At 45.2% G+C, this 21,387-nt stretch overlaps 1 protein-coding gene and 1 long non-coding RNA gene across 2 annotated transcripts in view; one reads left to right on the top strand and one right to left on the bottom strand.

The window, feature by feature from the left end:
- GABRR2 (gamma-aminobutyric acid type A receptor subunit rho2) overlaps positions 1-21,387 on the bottom strand; it is a 45,992-nt gene that overhangs the window by 3,658 nt on the left and 20,947 nt on the right. The window contains exons 3-8 of the mRNA XM_045866039.2: positions 7,639-7,706; positions 5,727-5,950; positions 4,859-4,941; positions 4,520-4,660; positions 1,327-1,479; positions 112-308 (exon numbers count right to left, since the gene is read on the bottom strand). Of these exons, the coding sequence (XP_045721995.1) occupies positions 112-308; positions 1,327-1,479; positions 4,520-4,660; positions 4,859-4,941; positions 5,727-5,950; positions 7,639-7,706 (866 nt within the window). The remainder of the gene's footprint in view (positions 1-111; positions 309-1,326; positions 1,480-4,519; positions 4,661-4,858; positions 4,942-5,726; positions 5,951-7,638; positions 7,707-21,387) is intronic.
- On the top strand, positions 181-20,628 carry LOC135365581 (uncharacterized). The gene is made up of 7 exons (XR_010413694.1): positions 181-627; positions 1,275-1,521; positions 2,126-2,294; positions 9,813-9,951; positions 18,053-18,857; positions 19,731-19,922; positions 20,367-20,628. It is a non-coding gene; the product is annotated as an uncharacterized LOC135365581 (long non-coding RNA).

The following is a 21,387-nucleotide window of genomic DNA, read 5'->3' on the forward strand; positions in this document are numbered from 1 at the left end:
CTCCATTTTGCGCAAACATCGCCCCCCTCTGCACGCCACCCTCCGTCCCCGCCCTTCTCGTGCAACCAGGAGCCTGGGCTCGGACGAGGAGGTGAAGGAAACCGGGCTCGCCTTCTCGCGCAGCTTGCGCTCCTTGCGCTCCTGCACGGTGGTCAGGTAGTTGACGGCTGCGTACTCCAGCACCGACAGGAACACGAACACGAAGCTGACCCAGAGGTAGATGTCCACCGCCTTGATGTAGGAGACGCGGGGCATGGAGGCGTTCACGCCCGTGATGATGGTGGACATGGTCAGCACGGTGGTGATACCTGCAACATGCAGCGATAGGTCAGCCGCTGACGAGGGTACGCAACTGCGCCCCACGTGGCACGGAGTCACCGTTTTACATTCTCCCTGTCGGAAACCCAGCGGGAAATCCCCCGGGGCATGGAAACATCCACGCTGTGGATCTGCTCCACAAGCAGCCGGCGGCTCCACACACACACCCCCGCCCCCCACGCCCCGGCCAGCTCGCTGCTGCTGGTCCCCTTTGCCTGTCAGCCCCTCCGGGGCCTGGGGGTGGGTGATGGGGCTCACCGGATCAGCAGCGCTCCGCCAAGGACCCCGTCGGATGTGGAATTCGAAACAGTGAGTGAAGGACCCCTCTAAAGGAAACTGGCCACGCCGCGGGGAATGGCCTCATTCCCTCTCATCTGAGCCACACTGATTAAGTCTCCGAAGACTTGTGGAAATTCCTGGAGGCCTGTCACGCTAGCTTCATTGTGCCTTGCTGGTTAAACCCTCACATTTCTTGGAGCCCAAGCCGATTTCCTCCAAATTGACAATGATGAGCTGTTAACGGTCCCTCTGGAATTTCGGGTCTGGGAGGACTAAAACCGCAACTCTGGGGAGTACAGCCCTCTCCCTCCCCCCAAATCCCCTAATCCCCGCCCTGCCTTCAAACTCTCAGTCTGTCCAACCAAGGCCAGCAAACACAATTTTTGTATTTACAGAATAAGGTTTTGGCATTTGCAGAATTGTCTTATTTATCGAAGTACTGAGCTCTAAGACTGCTGGTGGGGGAAGTCTATCCCCCAAACAGGCTTTATTTTTCTGAAGTGACTGGAGCAAAGTTGACATAGTTTTAGCTCCCTGTGGTTTCCGTGAAGTAGTCTAGGAAACGCAGAGCAGCGTATGAATGGTGAAGGCTGCAAGCGGGAGGGAAGTTTGCTCCTTTGGGCTCTGACAAACCATCAGTTAACTCTGAATGATGATTTTACCTTTTCTCTTTATAGTGACCTGCTGGAAAATATAGCCACCCCCCCACACCTTAACACATGCTTTTACCCAGTGAAACTCTGGCGGGCACAGCTCTGCGGTCGATCCAGAAGGACACCCAGGACAGCATGACCATCAGGGTGGCAGGGAAGTAGGTTTGGAGCAAGAAGAAGAAGATGTGGCGTCGCAACGTGAAGTTAATGTACAGACGGTTGTACCAGCCTGGGGGACACAGGAAGAAGCCAGTGAGGTTCAGTTTGAGAGGTAAAAACAAACTCCTTCCCTGGGAGCCTTTCCCCCACCCCCACCCCCACTGCTCTCCTCTTCAGCAGAAAGTTAGAAGTTAATGAACAGTTGACTTACTATAATACATCTCCTTTCTAAAATCTAAGCCCTCTATTAATAAGTGTCTTGCCAGTATCTAATGCATGTACTGTTTTATTCAATGTACCTAACTTCTCTTCTCTTCCCCTAACATTTTGGGGAAAGGTAGAACGAGAGATCTAGGTTTAGTTGCTGGTTTGTATTTGTTATTTGCAACCCCCAACCATATTTCCTGAGGATTCACTGCTCAGGAGGCTAAGAAGTGGGAGTGGTTCTATTTTGTTGAGTCCAATACCACTGAGGCAGGAGCCAGCAGAGCTGGGCTCTTGTCACTGTCCCCTCGGTTGTAGATTGGTCAGCTCAGCCAGTCTCCACATATATCATGGGATGGATGGTTGTAAACAAGGACTAAAATGGTAAGGTGTCAAATGATCCACAAGATCGATACCCAATCACTGGGACCAAGGATGGCGTTAAGGGCAATATCAATGTCAAAAGTAACTTTTGCAACTGTGTGCACACACCCACCCCACTCCCATTTCAGCCCAACCTCAGATACTGACTCAGTAGCTTGCAACAGGGCCCGGAAATCTGCTTGTCAGACACACTCCCCTGGTGGTTTGGATGCAGGAGGACCGCAGGCTGCCCCCAGGAAAACGCTGCTGAGGGAACAAGGGCTACCTGGCTGGTGTGGAAAGTTACCGCTGAATCAGGTAAGGGGAGGGTTGGATCACTAGGGAAAGGCTGGAACAATAGGATGGGTCCAGACAAGCTTGACACACCGTTACTATGTAGGTTCCTTGGTTGTCTGAATGAGCTAGGTGCTTTTAGTGGAGTGAATAGACACATCTTCAGATGTGACAGACACTCCTAATCATTTATTCATCCCACAACCTTTGCCCCGTCATGTCAGCTTTATTTTCCCTATTTAAATTGGCACCCATGAAGCAAATCACATTAGGTTTGTACAGGGTCTTTCTGGAAGGGCTGAGAGTTGCCTTCATTCTGTGAAGGACTATTCCACTATCCTTTCCTCTTAAGAAAACCGGGGAGAGTTGCCTTGGAAACACTAGGAGGGAACCAAGAGCTTTAAAAATGTATACTCTGTGTTCCAAACAGCACTCTGTGGTGAGATCGCAGCCCCTGTGGGGGGAGGGGGGGGTGATAAACCTGCTTGTTGGTACATAGTAAGTAATGGGAGAGGAAGATGCATTTTAATCTGGACTCTAGAAAGGCTCAAGACAAACAAACAAGCTTCTATTTGAATATAGAAAACATCTAAGGGGAGTACACATAGTGACTAAGGCAGATTGGCCACTTACTAGCTGTGCAACTTCAATAAGCAACTTAATCCTTCTGAGTCTCAGTTTTCTCATCTGTAAATTGGGGATAATAATATCTACACCATAGGTTTGTTGGGTAGAAATTAGTTAATTCAAATAAAGTTCTCAAAACAGTGACACATAGTAAAAAGTTATAGAAGACATTCTTAAAAATGGTTTTAGAAAGAGATTGGGTTTGAACTTGCTAAGAAGAGATGAGAAAGGAAGATTGTGTGGCAATACATACCCGTGGAGAAGGGAAGAGAGTGATGAGGACGAGCCCTCTGGGCACAAAGGGAAGCCGGCTTGGGCTGTCCAGACACTAAAACCACCTGGACTGAGGCTTGGTCTTTTTCAGTGTTTGATGTTGGGCACAGAGGGGCGTGCGTGGGGGGAGGGGAACAGGGAGATAGATGGGGGACGTGCAGGGGCAGACGGTGGCACAAAAGCTCCGCACAGAAGGGCCTGGGCTTCTTGGCACACGGACAAGGGGGGAAGAAGTGAGAAGTCCCCTAGTGTCCTGTAGCTACTGCAGGGCTGTCATGGGGTGAACTGTGTCCCTCAGAAAGATATGTTGAAGTCCTCTCTCCCAGTTTCTGTGAATGTGACCTTATTTAGAAATAGGGTCTTTGCACATGGAAGCAAGATGAGCTGAGGCCACGTTGGATTAGGGTGGGCCGTAATCCAATGGCTGGTAGCCTTACAAAGGACGGAAATTCTGTGGACACAGATACATAGAAACAGCAGCATGGGAAGACACAGAGAGGGACACGGAGAATGCCACGTGATGACCGAGGCAGGCATTAGAGCAACGCAGAACCCGCCAGAAACTAGTAAGAGACAAGGAAGGGTTCCTCTCTACAGCCTAAGGGGGGAGCATGGCCCGCAGACTTCTGGCCTCCAGAACTGTGGGCAAATGCATTCCTGTTGCTTCAGGCCCCCAGGTTGTGTTTATTATGACAGCCCTCAGAAACGAGGACAAGAACTAACAGTGAGATTAGAGGACTGACAGGTGCACCCTCTCAAAACCTCAAACACAGCCCCGGGGTCCAGGATGAGTTACACTAAACATTAAAAATAAAGCTATAGGGGTGCCTGGGTGGCTCAGTTGGTGAAGCGTCCGACTCTTGATTTCGGCTCAGGTCATGATCTCAGGGTCCTTAGATGGAGCCCTGAGTCAGGCTCCGTGCTCAGTGGGGAGTCCGCCTGGGATCCTCCCTCCCCACTGCCCCTCCGCTACTAAAGTAAGTAAGTAAATAAATAAATCTATAGATCTAAATATAGGTAATAGATACATTTCCTCGGAAAGCTATCATCCATATCATTAAGCCAAACAAATCAGACTACAGAATAGCATGTAAAACAATTATATCATTAAAGTAAGATGTTTGCAAGGGTGTGTGCTAAATTGTTAGGAGTGGTTGCCTCTGGCCATCGGATTTCAGAGGACGGCAACTTTTTAAATTTCTGCTTCCAAGTGTTGCTTATGTTTTGCAGAACTATGCATTACTTAGGAATACACACTCATTCTCATCGGCAGGGGAAAAGTTCAGGGCTGGAGGGTTCTAATGTATTTTCTTCCACGTTCGGATCAGACCGCGGCAAACATTAGCTACCAGTGCTGCTGTAGAAGGCCAGTCTGGAAGTGGTGTGAAATTTCTGAATCAGAAACTGGGACAGGGAGATCTTCTCATCGGTTTGCAGGGATTCATCCCCATTCTTCCAGTACAGCATCAGATCTTCATCTGTATATGCATCTTTGGGAAAGGAAAACAAGTTAGTTCGGCTCCTTTGCTTCTGAGGTGGCTGAAGGCACAGGGAAATCCTACACCAGCCTCGGAGTGAACAGGCCTTACCACGGGCAGGCAGTACTCAGTCTCAACGGTTACTAAAATGGCACAGAGATTGGGGCGGGAACGAGGCGGAGATTTGTCACTAGGAACACTGATACTTACAGCTTTCCAGCTCCAAAGAGCAGGTCTGGGAGTCCAGGGGAAAGTGGCTGAAGTCCATGTTGCACATGGCAGTGACCGTAATCCTAGGCAACCCAAACAAGCATGTTGGCTCGTGCAGCGAGTTCTTGGCTCATACGCCTGCCCGGAGTGAGGAGAACCCCGACACGACCAAGAGCAGTGCCTTCTCACACCTACTGCAGAAGCTTGGAAACCCCGGTCTCTACGTTGCTAGACTCTAACTTTTAGAGTTCTGTCTTCCGCAGCACATGTTAGCAGTGCTCTGCGGGGCCCCAGCCACTGAAGGTATTGGCTGTCAGGGGCACACACTTGCACCCTTCTCTGCGCGTGGCCCTCAGCCAGTGGGCCACCTCCCCTAGAGATGCCTGGGAAGTTACGCCCCCCCCGCCCCACCACCCCAAGGCTGTTAGCAGTGACTTCTGGTGAACCGTACAAGCAGGCCAAGGAGATGGGGAATAAGCCTGCGTAATCACTCATTAGCCCAGAAGCCAGTTTGCAGTAGCACTCAATAAACAGTTGCTCTTGTTGTCTTTTTAAATCTTTATAACCAATGAACTGGAATCCTAGGCTCTCGGGGGTGGAAGGTACACAGAAGGTCATTGACTCCCTCAACTCACTCAGGCCCACCTAGTCTCCTAACCCGAGCTTAAGCTCCCCGATGACTGGGAAGTCGCTGGCTACTAGGGTGACCATTTCATCTTCAGAGACTTCTAACAGACATCAGGAGGCTCCGGCCATCTGTATAGCCCACAGGCCCAACCACGGTGACAAACTCTTCAGGGCCAAAGAGACTGACTAGACATATTAGAATGGCGTTGGACCAAGAAGCAGTGAGGCCGTGGATAGTTACCTCATGCTGTAGAGGACGTGCCCGTCCGGAAACACCCTCAGCATGATGTTGTCAGTGGTGGTGTCGTGGGTGAAGGACCGTTTGGAGTGAACAAAGAAGACGTCGGGGACCCAAATCTTCTTTACCAGCCGGCCGTCGAAGGTCATGCTCTTGTTGCTGGTGCTGGGAAAGGACAGCCTCTCATCCTTCCAGTAGTGCCGCAGGTACAGGGTCATGGTGAAGTCCTGTGGGAGCCCGAGATGACACCAGACAGAAGTGCTTAGAAAGCTTCCTCTCTTACAATCAACCTGTCAGCAACCAAAGCAACAGACACCTGAGGCTCAGCCGCAGGACGGTGGCTGCCCGCCTCCGCCGTGCTGCTACAGTAGGGAAGAGATTGGCTCCTTGTCGTGCATCGTGAGGTGGGAGCCCTGGACGGTGAGCAGCCCCTCCTGCAGGCGTCGCGAATGAAACCTGCAGCTGTGAGGCGGACAGCCTGGCATGGGGGCCAGCGGGGCGGATTTCCGCGGCGTCCTGCTCTCTCTCACCCAGACTCGTGCACACGGGGCTCCTTTCCTGTTCCTGAGCATTCAGTCTCAGGTGAGTGGACACTGGGAGAAACCTGCACAGTCAAGTGTCCTGTTTAAGAGAGTTTCTATCGTGGGTTTTGCAGAATCTTTGAAGGCAGAATTGTGTCCTGCGTGCCATTGAATCCCCAGGCCCTAACTCGGTACCTGGCAAGGCACAGAGTAGGTGATCAATAAATAGTTGCAGGATGGAAAAATGGGGGGGGGAACGAATGGATGAAGGCATGGACAGCTGCGTATCTACTATAACTTCAGCCTGAAAGCTCGTTCTGTTAAACAGTGTCTCCTGCCTTAAACCAAGAGTCTTGCACCTCTGCCACAACCAGAGGATACCAGGGCTAAGTTACAAGTGTGAACAAATAAGTACCCCAAACATCCTCTTCTGGGAGCGAGGGTGGAAAGACACCTGGTGGTGGTGGTGGTCTCAAAGTGTAGGGCCCACTTCTGCTCTACCCCTTCTGGCTGTCCTGCAGGGTCACCCGTGGAGGGGAGCACCTCCACCCGCCCAACCCTCCACCCCCACCCCTTCCTCACTTTGTGCTCCACTGTTTCAGTTTGTGTTTGTAAACCTCCTGTTTCTTCTGCCTCCGGGGCCCTTCCCCTGCTCTTGCTCTGGCCCTCCCCACGCTGTCTCCTTAGCCATCCTTCAGGTCTCAACTGAAACAAGCCTTCTTCAAAAGCCTTCCCTTGGGGCGCCTGGGTGGCTCAGTTGGTTAAGTGACTGCCTTCGGCTCAGGTCATGATCCGGGAGTCCCTGGATCGAGTCCCGCATCGAGCTCCCTGCTCGTCAGGGAGTCTGCTTCTCCCTCTGGCCCTCCCCCCTCTCATGTGCTCTCTCTCATTCTCTCTGTCTCAAATAAATAAATAAAATCTTTAAAAAAAAAAAAAGCCTTCCCTTACTACCAGATCTTGGTGGACACTGCCAAGGATTGCATAGGGGAGCCATGCTCCAGGCGGGCACTGGAGAGCAGAGAACGGCAGAATTTCTGTCTGAAAATGTCCACCTCCCGTGATCCTCCAAGTGGGGTTCATCTGACCGGTCCCATCATGTGGGGGGTGTGTCCAAATGTAAGGAGCTGGGCCTCACTCCCAGAGACTGATTCGGGAAGTCTCTGGTGGGGCCCAGGAATCTGCATTTAACCAACTCCCTGAGTTACCCATCCGGTCAAGAACCTCTGCTCTATGCTTCGCTGCACCTGAGCCAACTTCCGGCTCCCAGTTTTATCCCCTGCAGCCCTGGCTCTGCCCACCCAGGCACGGCCCGCACCCATGCAGCCACAGGTGCTCACAGAACCTTAACCTCGGAACCCCGTACCCGAGGCTGCCCCGCCGAGGCCACTGCATACCATGTCCACCTCTGAGATGCTGTCCAGGCTCTCCACCTGCACGTCCACGCCTACCGGGATAGCGGGGCCTGCAGAAGAGCAAAGACAGCTGGTGAAGGCACATTCTATCTACCACTGGGTCAGCAACCCCGTTGGGGACAGCCTGCCTGGAGCAGGGTGAAGCAGTAATTCAAATTCTATGAGGGTTTTCTTGCTTCTTCCTGACGTGATGGGTGCCTGAGCTTTCCTCCTGAGGGTGGAGACTGTGTCTGCTTTATGTGTCTTTCCTGGACCAAGGTGGATGTTTAATCTATGTTTGTTGCATGAATCGATGAGCTGGATTACTACTTTCTACGTCCCAGCTCTGTCTCTGTAGGGTAGAGAGAATAATGCTCTAGTGTTTGAGTCGGGACCCTGGTCAACTGTTCTGCCTGCTGTGACATCTATAAAGGGCAGATGAGGCCTAAGAGCCTCGGACCCGGGCCTGGGACACCAGTATGCCCGGGGCTGGATTCATTCAGTCACTCAAACCATACCTCCCGAGTACCTAACAGGTAACTGGGATCCTGCCCCCAGAAGCCTTCAGTCTGGTGTGAGAGACGATCTCTGTGCAGTTAGATCACAGCCAAAGGCAATACTGTACAAGATTTTTAAATCCTTCCAGGACGTGTCAGAAGAGGAGTAGGAGAGTACAGGGCACAAGAGCTTGACACTCAATTCTATCTGGCCCGTGGCAAGACTTCGAAAACTGTGTTTAGCTGTGGATTTAGCTATGACTTCCTGTTCTATTTCTTGGGCTGGATGCTGGTTACATTCACTCTGTGATAACTTAATGGGCTGTCCGCTTACAGATTGTATACTTTCTGTATGTTATACTTTCATAGACTGTTTATTAGATTTTAGTATATTTTTTAAACCTAGAATGGGGAAAACCAAAAACCTGTGTTTGTCAAGCATATTAACAAATGCTATTATACTCTTAGACAAAAAAATATATATATCTCTGAGAGAGTCAGGTGGCAACTGTGCTGGGTTTCCTGGGTGGGGGGGCATTGTCTAGAGGCCAGCCCCGCTGCACCTTGAGCCTCTGAACCCCAGCCAAGAAGTGCAGGACCAGGCCATGCTGACCCACTGTGGTCTGAGCAGGGAGAACCTTAGGGTGGCTGAGGGAGTCTGGGTCTTAGGAATGAGAAGGTCTGGAAGGCACTGAGATTTTGGTCATGGGCAGGAAAGGAGGATCAGAGACGCTGACATAGAGTAGGAACCAGAAGGCTCAATCCTCAGTTCCAGCCCAAACTGGGAGGCCGGGGGTCCTCATGGAGGCGGCCCAGGACATTGGATGAGCTCACCGACTCCCCCAAAACTTCCCTGTATACCTGCTAATACTTACAATCTCACCATTAAATATTTGTTTTTTGAGCTCAATAGAGTGGAAGCATTTTATTGATTACTAGAGGGATTTAATGGATATTTTCTGTATTCTTAAACATGTAAGCAAATGAATACAATGCTTTATTTTTTATTTTTACTTTTTCCCTCTCAAATCAGGGTGTAAACTGCTCTTTTTATTTTCCCATGTTTTTCAACTGATGGCTTAGGTCAGGGCCCATGAGAAGTCCCTGCTCTGTGTGCTCTTCTTCTTCCAGGCTCCAGGGATTCTTTGAAGGTGGGGAGGACGCCCCGTCCTTAGGGCTGACTAGTCTGCCTTTCTCCCCGGTGGGGCTTGCAACATGGGGGGGATCTTCAGGGAGCCTGGCCAGAGTTCTCTCCTAGTACCCAGACCCTGCTCCCCCCGCGGGGCCACGTGCTCCCAGCACAGCCATGGGGGAAGTGGGGTTGGTTAATTTCCTCATCCTCTGGACCCCTCGTTAGCCAGAGATGTTAAAATGGCCCAGAGTCTGAGCTGTTAACTCTGGTATTCCTGCCTCTCACGGAGGTGTGCTGTACGTGATCCGCTCTCCTTTCCCCTCGCTTCCTTTCTCTAAAGTTCCAAGTGATCTGCCACATCCAGTTGTTCCAAGAGCCAAAGGGAAAAAACAATATAGCCATCACCTTCTTTGGACCTACCTCCCAGTGGCCTGGTTTTCAGATAATGGGCACAGTGTTTGAATAGGAGCTGGTTTTGGCAAAGGACTTATTCAAGATAAAATAGATCAGCTTTCTTCGAGTTTGAAACTGTGTCTTTCTGTTCTCAGGGCCTGCCCTGCTCTCCACAGCTCCAGCTGCCCTTCTAAGAGAAATTTGATAACGCCTGTGAGGGTGGTGTCAGCGCTCTGGAGGTCCTGCCCACGTGGGAGTACAGGTCAAGTTCTCAGGAGCCCTGGGTTGTTGAAGGTAAACAATCTGTGTGTTCAGGAGACTCTAAAGCTGCGTTCTGGGGGACTCATACCTCAAGTCTGAACAGAACCAATGCCCTGTCCTCCTTGGTCTGAGTGCAATAGAGTTGACTTTTGTCCTTGACCTACCCCACTTCCCAGGGCTAATGCTTCCAGGCTCTCCTGAACTCTCTATTTTGTGGCCCTTCCCAACCTGATTTTGGGAGAAATTCTTCCAAATTACTGGTCATTCTCCTCCTTCCTTGAACAATTTTATGTTTTGAGTGGGACAGGGTCCTATAGGGTGTTAGAAAGAAAACAGTCTAGTTAAATTAAGTAGGCATTCATGCCTTGGTCTCTTCACAACGCTGTGGGTTTTTCTGCTTTGAGAGAGGGATCTGGTAAAGCAGATCAAACCAAACAGAAGTCACTGGTGGGATTTCAGGCAGTATAACCAATGAGGTGAAAAATTCAAGGCAGCATAAGAGAAATACATGTGTAGCCAAGGGTTTTCTTGGTTCCTAGGCTTTCTACCATTATTTCTCCTCACTTGGCCCTAAAAAGCACATGTTAGGAATTTATCCATTTTTTAAATTAAGATATATGTCATTTATTCCCCACTGACTCCAAGAATGGATGTGAAATAGAATTTTCAGACAAACTAAAACAGAGAATAGGCCAAAATATGTCCTGCCCTAAATGAAGATCTTTTTCAAGCCAAAGGAATGTGATCCCAGAGGGAAAGCTGGAGATGCAAGAATGAATAAAGAAAAACAAAAATGGCAAACATATGAATAATTCTAAGTAAACATTGGCTATATAAAACAATATTAATAATGTATTGTGGAGATGAAAAAACTAAACAGAAATACAAGCAAAAATAACATTTAAATGAGGAGGGGTATAAACGGAGTGAAAGTGTTCACGGTCTTTGTGTTGCCTCGGAGAACAGTTAAAGTAGCTAATTAACACACTAGTATGAGAAGCCAAGAGTTCATGTTGTTTTCTGGGGAGCCACTAACAAATAGCAAGAGTATGTGTGTTCAAAACTAAAATAGGAAAGCTTAAATAGGAATAACCAAAAGTAACCAGTCCATAAGAAAACAAGTACGGAAAGAAAAAGAAAGAACACAGAATTGGTTGGACAATAAAAAAGAGTAGGATGACAGATTTAAAACCAACATGTAAATTATTCCTAAATATAAATGGACCAAATGTTCCATTTAACAAACAAATATTGTCCAACTTGATAATTCGACAATGCTAAAAGTTTGTCAGACTGGATCAAGAAACAATACCCAATTTTATGCTGTTTGAAGAGACACACTGAAAATATAAGATACAGGAAAGTTGAACATAAAGAATGCAAACGATATCACATGCGAATACTAACCGGAAGAAAATGGGTGTAGTTATATCAAATAAAGTAGAAAAAGAGAGACAAAGAGGGTCATTTCGTAGTAATAAATGACTCAATTCACCAATAAAATATAAATATAAATTTGTGTGCATTTACTGATATAACCTCAAAATGCAAAAATCAAAAGTGGACAGAATTGAAGGAGAAACAGACAAATTTACATTCATAGTGGGAGATTTTAATACATTTTTCTCAGAATTTATAAAACAGGTAGGCAAAAAAATCCCAGTAAGGACATATAAGATGAAAACAAATTAACAAACTTGACATAACAGACATGTTTAGGACAATGAATGCAAAAACTATATAATAAAAATTCATTTCAAGCACTCGTTGAACATCTACAAAAAATTTACCATATACAGTGCTAAAGAGCAATTTTGACAAACTTTGAAGGACTGGAATTGATATAAACTGTGAACTCAATGAATGTTAGAAATTAGCAACAAAAATATAACTAGAAAATCTCTATACATTTGCAAATTCAGCAATATACTTCTGGAAAAACTCATGGGTCAGTGAAGACATCATAATGAAAATTAGAAAATGTTAACAAAATGATTTAAAAAATACTACACATCAAAACTCATGGAATGCAGGCCAAGTGTTTCTTCCAGGGAAATTTATAACCTTAACCATCATCTCAGAAAGGAAGGAGAGCTTAAATTCAATGAGGTAAGCATCCATCTCTAAAAGTTAGGAAAAGAACAGCAAATTAAAGTAGATAGAAGGAAATAATAGAGGTAAGAAGAGAAAGCATTGAAATAGAAAACAAACATACAACTGAAAGGATAATTAAAGCCAGATATTGGTTCTTTCAAAGGACTGATAAAAACCAATAAAACTCTAAAAAGATTGATCTTGCCAAAACGAAAGCAAAAATAGCCACTATCAGGAATGAAAAAGGCATCACTGTATAAGCTACAAACATAAAAAAGATTAAAAGACATTATTCTGAACAACTTTTTGCCAATAACCTTTAAAATTTAGATGACATGAACAAATTACCAGGGATATACAACATATCAATCAACACTGATAAGAGGAGAAATACAAAAACCTGAAAAGTCCTATAACTATTTAAAAAATTTTTTTTTAATTTAAAAAATTTTTAATTTAAAAAATCTTTAATTTAAATTTTCCCACAAAGAAAATGATAGGTCCAGATGCCTTCACCAGCAAATTCTAGCAAAGGTTTAGGAGGAAATAGTACCAGTCTTACATAAATTTTTCCAGAGAATATCAAAAGAATATTTTAAAAAATCAAAACACATGTCAAAAGATACCAAGTTATTTTATGAAGTTAGCCTAAGGATATACAAGAAAGCAAAATTACAAGTCAATCTCACTGATGAACATAGAATCAATAATCCTAAACAAAATATTAAGCTGGATCCCTCCAGCAATATATTTTTTAAAAAAAGGTAAATCTCTTCTAAATCAGGTTTATTCCAGGAAAGCAAGGTTGGTTTTTTTTGTTGGGGGGGGAGGTTTGCAAAATTGTTTTAACATTGAAAAATCAGTCAAGGACTTCCACACTGAGTAATTGCAAGCTAAGTAATTCACAGTAATATTTCTACTGAAAACTAAAAAGCTAGACAAAATATAAAAATTTCTTTCTGAAGATTTTGAAATTAACAAGTTAAACCTGGATTAGGATGTGAGAGAGAAACAGAGGCCCAAGGAGATGTGTTCAAAATTTGGATCTATTTCTCCTGGGGGAATTTGCTAACTCAGGAAGGAAGCTTCAGGGCTGGGATTAGAGACCAGGGCCCACCAAACAGGCTAGCTCTATATTAGGATCCCCAAAAGTACACCCTAGCAATGAAGGTAGATAGGCCCTTGCAGGGTGTGCAGCTCATCTGCACACAGTCTCTGCAAGTGGGTTAATTCTCTGGAGTGGAGTAGCCTCAAGCAGACCAGGGTATTAGTGCTACCAGGTACCTGGTAGAAATAAACAGAAATCCTATCTGGAGGAAGATAGCACCATCGGAGGTCTCCAATTATTTCTATTAGAAATATTGTAAATATAATATACAGTTCATAATAAAAAAGTAACCAGGCACACAAGAAAGTAAGACACAATAACCAGCAGAAAAAAAATAGAGAATAGAACAAGGGGCTTTAGATATTGAAATAGCATAAACTTTAAAATATCTTAATGTACTAAGTGCAAAGAGATTAAAAAATTAAGATTGAGAATTTCTGCATAAAACTGTAAACTATAAAAATAGAATCGGGGACACCTGGGTGGCTCAGTTGGTTAAGCGACTGCCTTTGGCTCAGGTCATGATCCTGGAGTCCCAGGATCGAGTCCCAGATCGGGCTCCCTGCTCAGATGAGAGTCTGCTTCTCCCTCTGACCCTCCCCCCTCTCATGCTCTCTCTCTCTCAAATAAATAAATCTTTAAAAAAAAAATAGAATCGGCACCTGGGTGGCACAGTCGGTTAAGTGGCTGACTCTTGGTTTCCGCTCAGGTGGTGATCTCAGGGTCATAAGATCGAGCTCCACATGAGGCTCATGCTCAGCAGAGTCTGTGTAGGTTTCTCTCTTCCTGTCCCTCAGCCTCTGCCCCCCACACTCTCTTTCTCTCAAATAAATAAAAAAATAGATCTTTTTTTTAAGATTTTATTTATTTATTTGACAGAGAGAGAGAGAGACAGTGAGAGAGGGAACACAAGAAGGGGGAATGAGAGAGGGAAAAGCAGGCTTCCCGCTGAGCAGGGAGCCCGATGTGGGCTCGATCCCAGGACCCTGGGATCATGACCTGAGCCGAAGGCAGACGCCCAACGACTGAGCCACCCAGGCGCCCCCCCAAAAAAATAAATCTTAAAAATAGAATCAATCAATATAATTTTCCATATTAGCAGAAAAAGCCTTTGCTAAAATCAGTGTCCATTTAGGACCCTGAGGAATAGAAGAATAGAAGGGAGCTTACTTAATTTGAAAAGTGATAGCTACCAAAAAATAGCTACAGTAAATATCATATTTATTTATTTTTAAAGATTTTATTTATTTTTTAAAAGATTTTATTTATTTGTCAGAGAGAGAGCACACACAAGCAGGGGGAGCGGCAGGCAGAGGGAGAAGCAGGCTTCCCACTGAGCAGGGAGCCCGATGTGGGGCTTGATCCCAGGACCCTGGGATCGTGACCTGAGCCGAAGGCAGACGCTTAACTAACTGAGCCACCTAGGTGTCCCTTATTTATTTATTTTAGAGAGAAATAGAGAGAGAGCACAAGCAGGGGGAGGAGCAGAGGGAGAGGGACAAGCAGACTCTGCGCTGAGTGTATAGCTCTACGCAGGGCTCAATCTCACTACCCTGAGATCATGACCTGAGCCAAAATCAAGAGTTAGACACCTAACCAACTGAGCACCAGGTGCCCAAGTAAATATCACATTTAATGGTAAAGTGTTGTAAGATTTCCTTTAATACTGAGGATGCCTATAAATGCCACTTCTATTCAATATTGTTTTGAAAGGACTATATAGTACAATAAGGAAGGAAATGAGAAAAAGTTATGACAACTGGAAAAAAAAATGCAATTATTTGTATAAGATTGGGTATATAATTTTTTTTTAGAGATTTTATTTATTTGAGAGAGAGAGAATGAGAGAGAACACATGAGAGGGGATAGGGTCAGAGGGCAAAGCAGACTCCCTGCCGAGCAGGGAGTCCGATGCGGGACTCGATCCAGGGACTCCAGGATCATGACCTGAGCCGAAGGCAGTCGCTTAACCAACTGAGCCACCCAGGCACCCGGGTATATAATTTTTTAATTAGCAGATAAACTATTAGAATTAATAAGAGATTTTAATAAGGATGTTGAATACAGAGTCAATATACAAAAATCAAAGTTAGAAAAGGAAATTTTTGCAAAAACTGCCTTTAACAATAGCATCAAAGATACCTAGGAATAAGTACCTGAAATAAATCTAACAAAATATCTGGATGTCCTCTATGAAGTAAACTATGAAATATTATTGAAAGAAATTAAAGACCTAAATAAATGGGAAAACAGATCATGTTCCTGTATTGGAAGATTCAATATTATAAAAATATGAATGATCCCATATTGATCTATAGATCAATGCAATTCTAATCAAGATCTCATTAGGTTTTCTTATGGAACTTGACAAAATGATTATTAGGAAATTCAAAGCAGTCCATCTTGAAGAAAAACAGGGTCGGAAGATGTGCTCTACCAGATACCAAGATTTATTATAGAACTACAGTAAATAAGAAGTGAAGGACTGGCATAAAAATGGACACATTGAGAAATGGAACAGAGTAGGGAGTCCAGAAACAGACACACATATTTAAGGACATTGACTTATTATAAAGATATCACCACAGGTCACTGGAGAAGGAATAGTATCTTTAATAACTAATGTTGGGACAATTGGCAATACATATGCAAATCACACTATATGCAGAATAACTCCAAGTGGATTATAGATCCAAATGTGAAAAGCAAAACAACGAGCTCCAGAAGGTAACAGAGGGGAATATATTCTTATCTCAGCAGAGCAATATCGGGACACAAAAAGCACTAACTATAAGAAAAGATCCATAGATTTACATTGAAATTAAGATTACCTAGCAAAACGAATATTTGGTGTTAGAAGTCAGGATAATGGTTGCCCATGATGGAAGGATAATGACAGGGAGAGGAGACTTCTGGAAATACTGTTTCTTGATCTAAGTGCTCATTAATGAATGTGTTCACTTTTTGAGAATTTACTATGCTGTACACTTATGATTTGTGTATTTTTTCTGTATATGTGTTACAGTTCAATAAAATATTTTTCATTGAGGGGCGCCTGGGTGGCTCAGTCCGTTAAGTGTCTGACTTCAGCTCAGGTCATGGTTCCAGGGTCCTGGCATTGAGCCCTGAGCCCTGAGTCCGGCTCCCTGCTTACCAGGGAGCCTGCTTCTCCCTCTCCCTCTGCCACTCCCCCTTCTTGTGCTCGTGCTCTTTCTCTCTGTCAAATAAATAAATAAAATCTTAAAAAAATTTTTTCCATTGAAGAAATAAAGAACTCCTCTTTATCAAAAACACTACCGCCAAAGAGCTCATATGCAGAATATATAAATAATTCCTAAGAGTCCCACTAAGAAAAAGTCAGACAGGGGCACCTGGGTGGCTCAGTCGTTAAGCGTCTGCCTTCGGCTCAGGTCATGATCCCAGTGGGATCGAGCCCCGCATCGGGCTCCCTGCTCAGCGGGGAGTCTGCTTCTCCCTCTCCCTCTCCCCCTGCTTGTGTTCCCTCTCTCGCTGTGTCTCTCTCTGTCAAATAAATAAATAAAAATCTTTAAAGAAAAAAAAAAAGAAAAGAAAAAGTCAGACAACCCAATACAAAAATAAGCAAGAGACTTGAATAAGCATTTCAAAAAAAGAGGAAATAAACACTAGACATATAAAATAGACATAACTCCATTTGAAACACAAGATATTACTACTCTATCTAGTCTAATTGACCAGAGTCTTAGCTTAAACCCCGCCTTTCTCCTAGGAGGATTTCCCCGACCCCCTAATTGAGGTTCCAAAACCCACAGTGTCCTATTCCTTTCCTATCAGAACACTCATCCACTTCCCCCGTCAACCACTGGGGAGGAGGGTTGTCTTTCTGCTTTGTCAGCCTACAAAATCTGCACTGGAGAAAGCATCTGAAACACCGGCACCCCCACACATTAAAGGAGGATGGGGCAGTTAGCATATCAGTAGCCAGCAAGACCTGAGGATAATGGCACAAGGTTCCTCTCAATGTGTGGAAGCAGAGCAAGGGGGGGATGTTGCAGGCTCTCTGGTCCCACGGGTGGAGAAGAAAGTGGTCATTTACCAACTCGGGTTAAGGAAGCAGGTCCCTGAGTTCCCCACTCCCGTCTTCTCCAACCAGTTCATCAGGGGGTTGAGGAACCTCTGCTGTAGGAATGGTAAGATCAGAAAGTGGAAGATAAGCCCAAGAAAGCCACCTGGCCCTCATGGGGGCCAGAAGACAGATCAGGCTCCAGAGCAGGAGAGTGGGCCATTTCTCTCCCTCTGGTCCCCCACCTGGCCTTGCATTTCCTCCTTTGCCCTCCCTAGGTATCCTTCATGCCACCTCCCAGCTACTCCGAACTGCTTTGCTCATGTCTGTGCTTTGTTATTCTCTACTGATGTCCTCAAGTGGAGGTCATCTGTGCAAGGCAGGCTGGGGTAGTTATACTGAGCTCCATGGAGAACCTAGGGACAGGTGCAAGGATTCTGTGAACCTCCTGACGTTGCATATAAATGTGTGTGTGTGTGTGTGTGTGTGTGTGTGTGTGTGTGTGAGAGAGAGACAGAGAGATTATCACTATTCTGGGAAACAAACAGATTTTCAAAGGACTCTGTGATTCCAAAAAGTAAAAAAATAAATCCATTTTGTTAGCTAGCCAGGAGCTGAGTTTTGGCTCCATCATTTACTAGCAGTGTCACCTTGGGCATACATAAATTGTCTGTGCCTCAGTTTCCTTATTTGTAAAATAGGTATAATATACACCAACCTTATATAGTTGTCATGAGGATTGAACGTGATAATCCATGCAAAGCCCGTGTAAGGGTTTGGCATGTAAGATGTTCTATAAAGAGTTATATTGTCACTGTCATTATTACTGTGGCCTATCTCACTTACCTAGAAGGTAGAGCCTGAAACTTACTCATTGCTATTTCCCTCAGCACTCACAGAACAGAGAGCCTGGCCTGAAGAGGGCTTAATACACATCGGGGGCAGGAATGACCACCACGCTCTCAGCATGCATGTCGTCACTGAGGGGCCGCGCTGCAGATCTGACTTCCCAAGGAAATCACAGGTGCCCTACACCAGCATACCCGCCCACTGCCCCTGGATTCACGGCCAGACTCGGGTCCTGGACTGTCACCCAGCCCAAGCCATAGGGCAAGTGCCGCTTCACTCACCTCCTGCAGTATGAGCGGACGATGCTACAGAACGAAATGGGAGGCCTGACAACAGAAAAATCTCTGTGGGCCACACTTGAAGAAGGGCTGGCTATTATTAGTGTGCATGCTCCCCATTACTAAGGAGTTACAACTTGCCACTTTCAAGTGGGAGAAGAACACCTCAAGGGTTTGTCAAAAGAAATGCTGTGGTCAGCGAATTAATCAGACTCGTCTGGCAGTATCTTTTTAAAAGTCAATTAATTTTAAAATTCCTGTATAGTTACTAATTGGTGGCTCAGTTGGTTAAGCGACCGCCTTTGGCTCAGGTCATGATCCCGGAGTCCCAGGATCGAGTCCCACATCGGGTTCCCTGCTCGGCAGGGAGTCTGCTTCTCCCTCTGACCCTACCCTCTCTTGTGCTCTCTCTTTCACTCTCTCTCTCTCTCAAATAAATAAAATAAAATATTTAAATAAATAAATGAGTAAATAAAATTCCTGTATAGTTAACATACAGTATTATATTAGTTTCAGGTGTACAATATAGTGATTCAACACTTCCATACATGACTCAGTGCTCATCATGGTAAGTGCCCTCCTTAATCCCCATCACCTATTTCATCCATCCCCTCTGGGAACCATCAGTTTGTCCTCTATAGTTAAGAGTCTGTTTTGGGGTTTTCTCTTTTTTTCCTTTCTTCATTTGTTTTTTTTTAAATTCCACATATGAATAAAATAATATGGTATTTGTTTTTCTCTGACTGATTTATTTCACTTAGCATTATACTCTCTAGATCCACCCATGTTGTTGCAAATGGCAAGACTGCATTCTTTTTATGGCTTAGTAATATTCCATTCCGTCTTTATCCATTCATCTACCAGTGGACATTTGGGCTGCTTCCATTATCTGGCTCTTGTAAATAATGCTGCAATAAGCACAGGGATGCATATATCTTTTTGAATTAGTGTTTTCACTTTTTGGGGGTAAATACCGAATAGTGGAATTACTGGATCATATGATAATTCTATTTTTAATTTTTTGAAGAACCTCCATGGTGTTTTCCATAGTTTGCATTCCTATCAAAGGTGCAAGAGGATTCTTTTTTCCCCACATCGTCACCAACACTTATTTCTTGTGTTGTTGATTTTAGCCATTCTGACAGGTGTGAGGTAACACTCATTGAGTTTTGATTTGCATTTCCCTGCTGATGAGGGATCTTGAGCATCTTTTCATGTATCCATTGGCCATCTATATGTCTTCTCTGGAGAAATATCCGTTCATGTCTTCTGTCATCTAGCAGTGTCTTTTCAAAGATACTGTCTTTTCAAAGTCTTCCCAAGGCCTCTTTTTATAACAAAATTTTCTCAGACTTGTAGTAAAATGAATTGAAACAAAAAAATGAGACCTTAATAATGATTCTTTATTACTCTTCTTACTTTGATGTTTTGGGTGTCACAGTCTTTCATAGATGGGCATCACAGCTTACTCTGAACAAGGCCTTCCATGTATGCAGAGCTTCCTAGTGTCACCACACCTTCACCAGCTGCCTGTTCATTCATTCACACCTGCATTGCCCACATCCATCAGACCGTGCCCTGAGAGGCGAGGTTGGGAGTACAGAGATCAAGAAGACACAATTGCTTTCTCCAGGTGACTAAAATTAACTAAGGGGGACAATGAGCTCTGTTTCAGGACACATCACAAAAGTGGTAATAGAAGCATCTAGGAGATACTACAGGAGGAAAGCTCAATTAATTCTAACCAAAGGCACTGTAGAGAATTTCACAGAAGAGACAACTTTTGATTAATTCTGGCAGTGGGGACTGGAGAAAGAATCACCATAGGGACCGTGTTCCGGCTGGGCTTCGAAGCGGTGGTTACTTCTAACAAGTCATGAAGGGAAGAAGGGCACTTCTGGTTGTATGAACATTGTCAGGAGGTGCAGGGGAGTGAGGTGGATAATTAACCCACACTTCTCAGATGTGAAAAAAAAAAGCAGTTTCTTTGATCTTTCTTGCAAAAAGATCATGCCTCAAAGTGTGAACAATTTTCAATTACCAGTTAACAGCAGCTCAGTCTAGTCTGGTTTTTAAGGTGTTTCAGATTTCCTATCACCTTGGGTGACCTTGCAGCATAGAGGAGAAAGGGCCCTCGCATCTGCGCTGGCTGGCCTCGGCCATGAAGTACGTGGCCCGGACTGACCCCTGGACTGGCGTCTGCAGAGATGCAACAGACACACGGTCTTTTGGCAAACCCATGGTCGCGCCTTTTGTCTCCAGGAGCAAAACCCTCCCACCCGGTGGCCTGTGTCCAGACCTGAAGCCTATGCTGGTCTGCTGGTCACTTCAGCATTCTGCATCAACTCGGTAAGGCAGTGCGCGCACGCGCGCGCGCACACACACACACAGCCTCTCCCACCCTATGCCAAGTCAGCGAGCCATCAGCCTCCCTTCCCTACCACATCCACAAAGTTCTTGGGTTCCCTCAGAAAGACAGACTGGTGCTCAAATGATGAAAAAAGTCTCTGTTGTACCGTTCCAAAGAGGGACCGGGTTACTTCAGAGAGTGTCATGTGCTGTTTGATTCCTTTTATATGGAGCTCAAGAAGGAGCAAAATAATTCATGTGATAGAAGTCAGCATAAGTTACCCTTGGGAGGCACCAACTAGGAGGGGATATGAGGGGGCTGCTTGAGGAGCTGGAAATGTTCTATATCTTGATCTGGGTAGTGTTTTTCAGGATAAATATTTAGGTATGTAAAAATTCGAGCTATATACAAGATTTATGCACTTCACCTTATATACATTTGTGGTAGGCAGAATAATGCCCCCGATAAAGATGTTTATATCCTAAGCCGCAGAACCTGTGAATTTGTTAGGCACCACATGGCAAAGGGGAATTAAGGCAGCAGCTAGAACCAAGGATGCTAATCAGCTGACCTTAAAATAGGAAAAGCAGCCTTGATTATCCAGGTGGACCCAATGTAATCACAAGGGTCCTTAAATGTGGAAGAGACAGAGTTCAGAGTGATGCAATGTTTGAAGAACTTACTCAGCTCCTCCTGGCTTTAAAGACAGGAAAAAAGCCAGGAGCCAAGGAATCTGGGCAGCCTCTAG

The sequence above is a fragment of the Mirounga angustirostris genome, unplaced genomic scaffold (genome assembly GCF_029215605.1).
Source record: "Mirounga angustirostris isolate CCGP_5_RB_7025 unplaced genomic scaffold, mMirAng1.0.hap1 SCAF_8, whole genome shotgun sequence".
Taxonomy (NCBI): Eukaryota; Metazoa; Chordata; class Mammalia; order Carnivora; family Phocidae; genus Mirounga; species Mirounga angustirostris.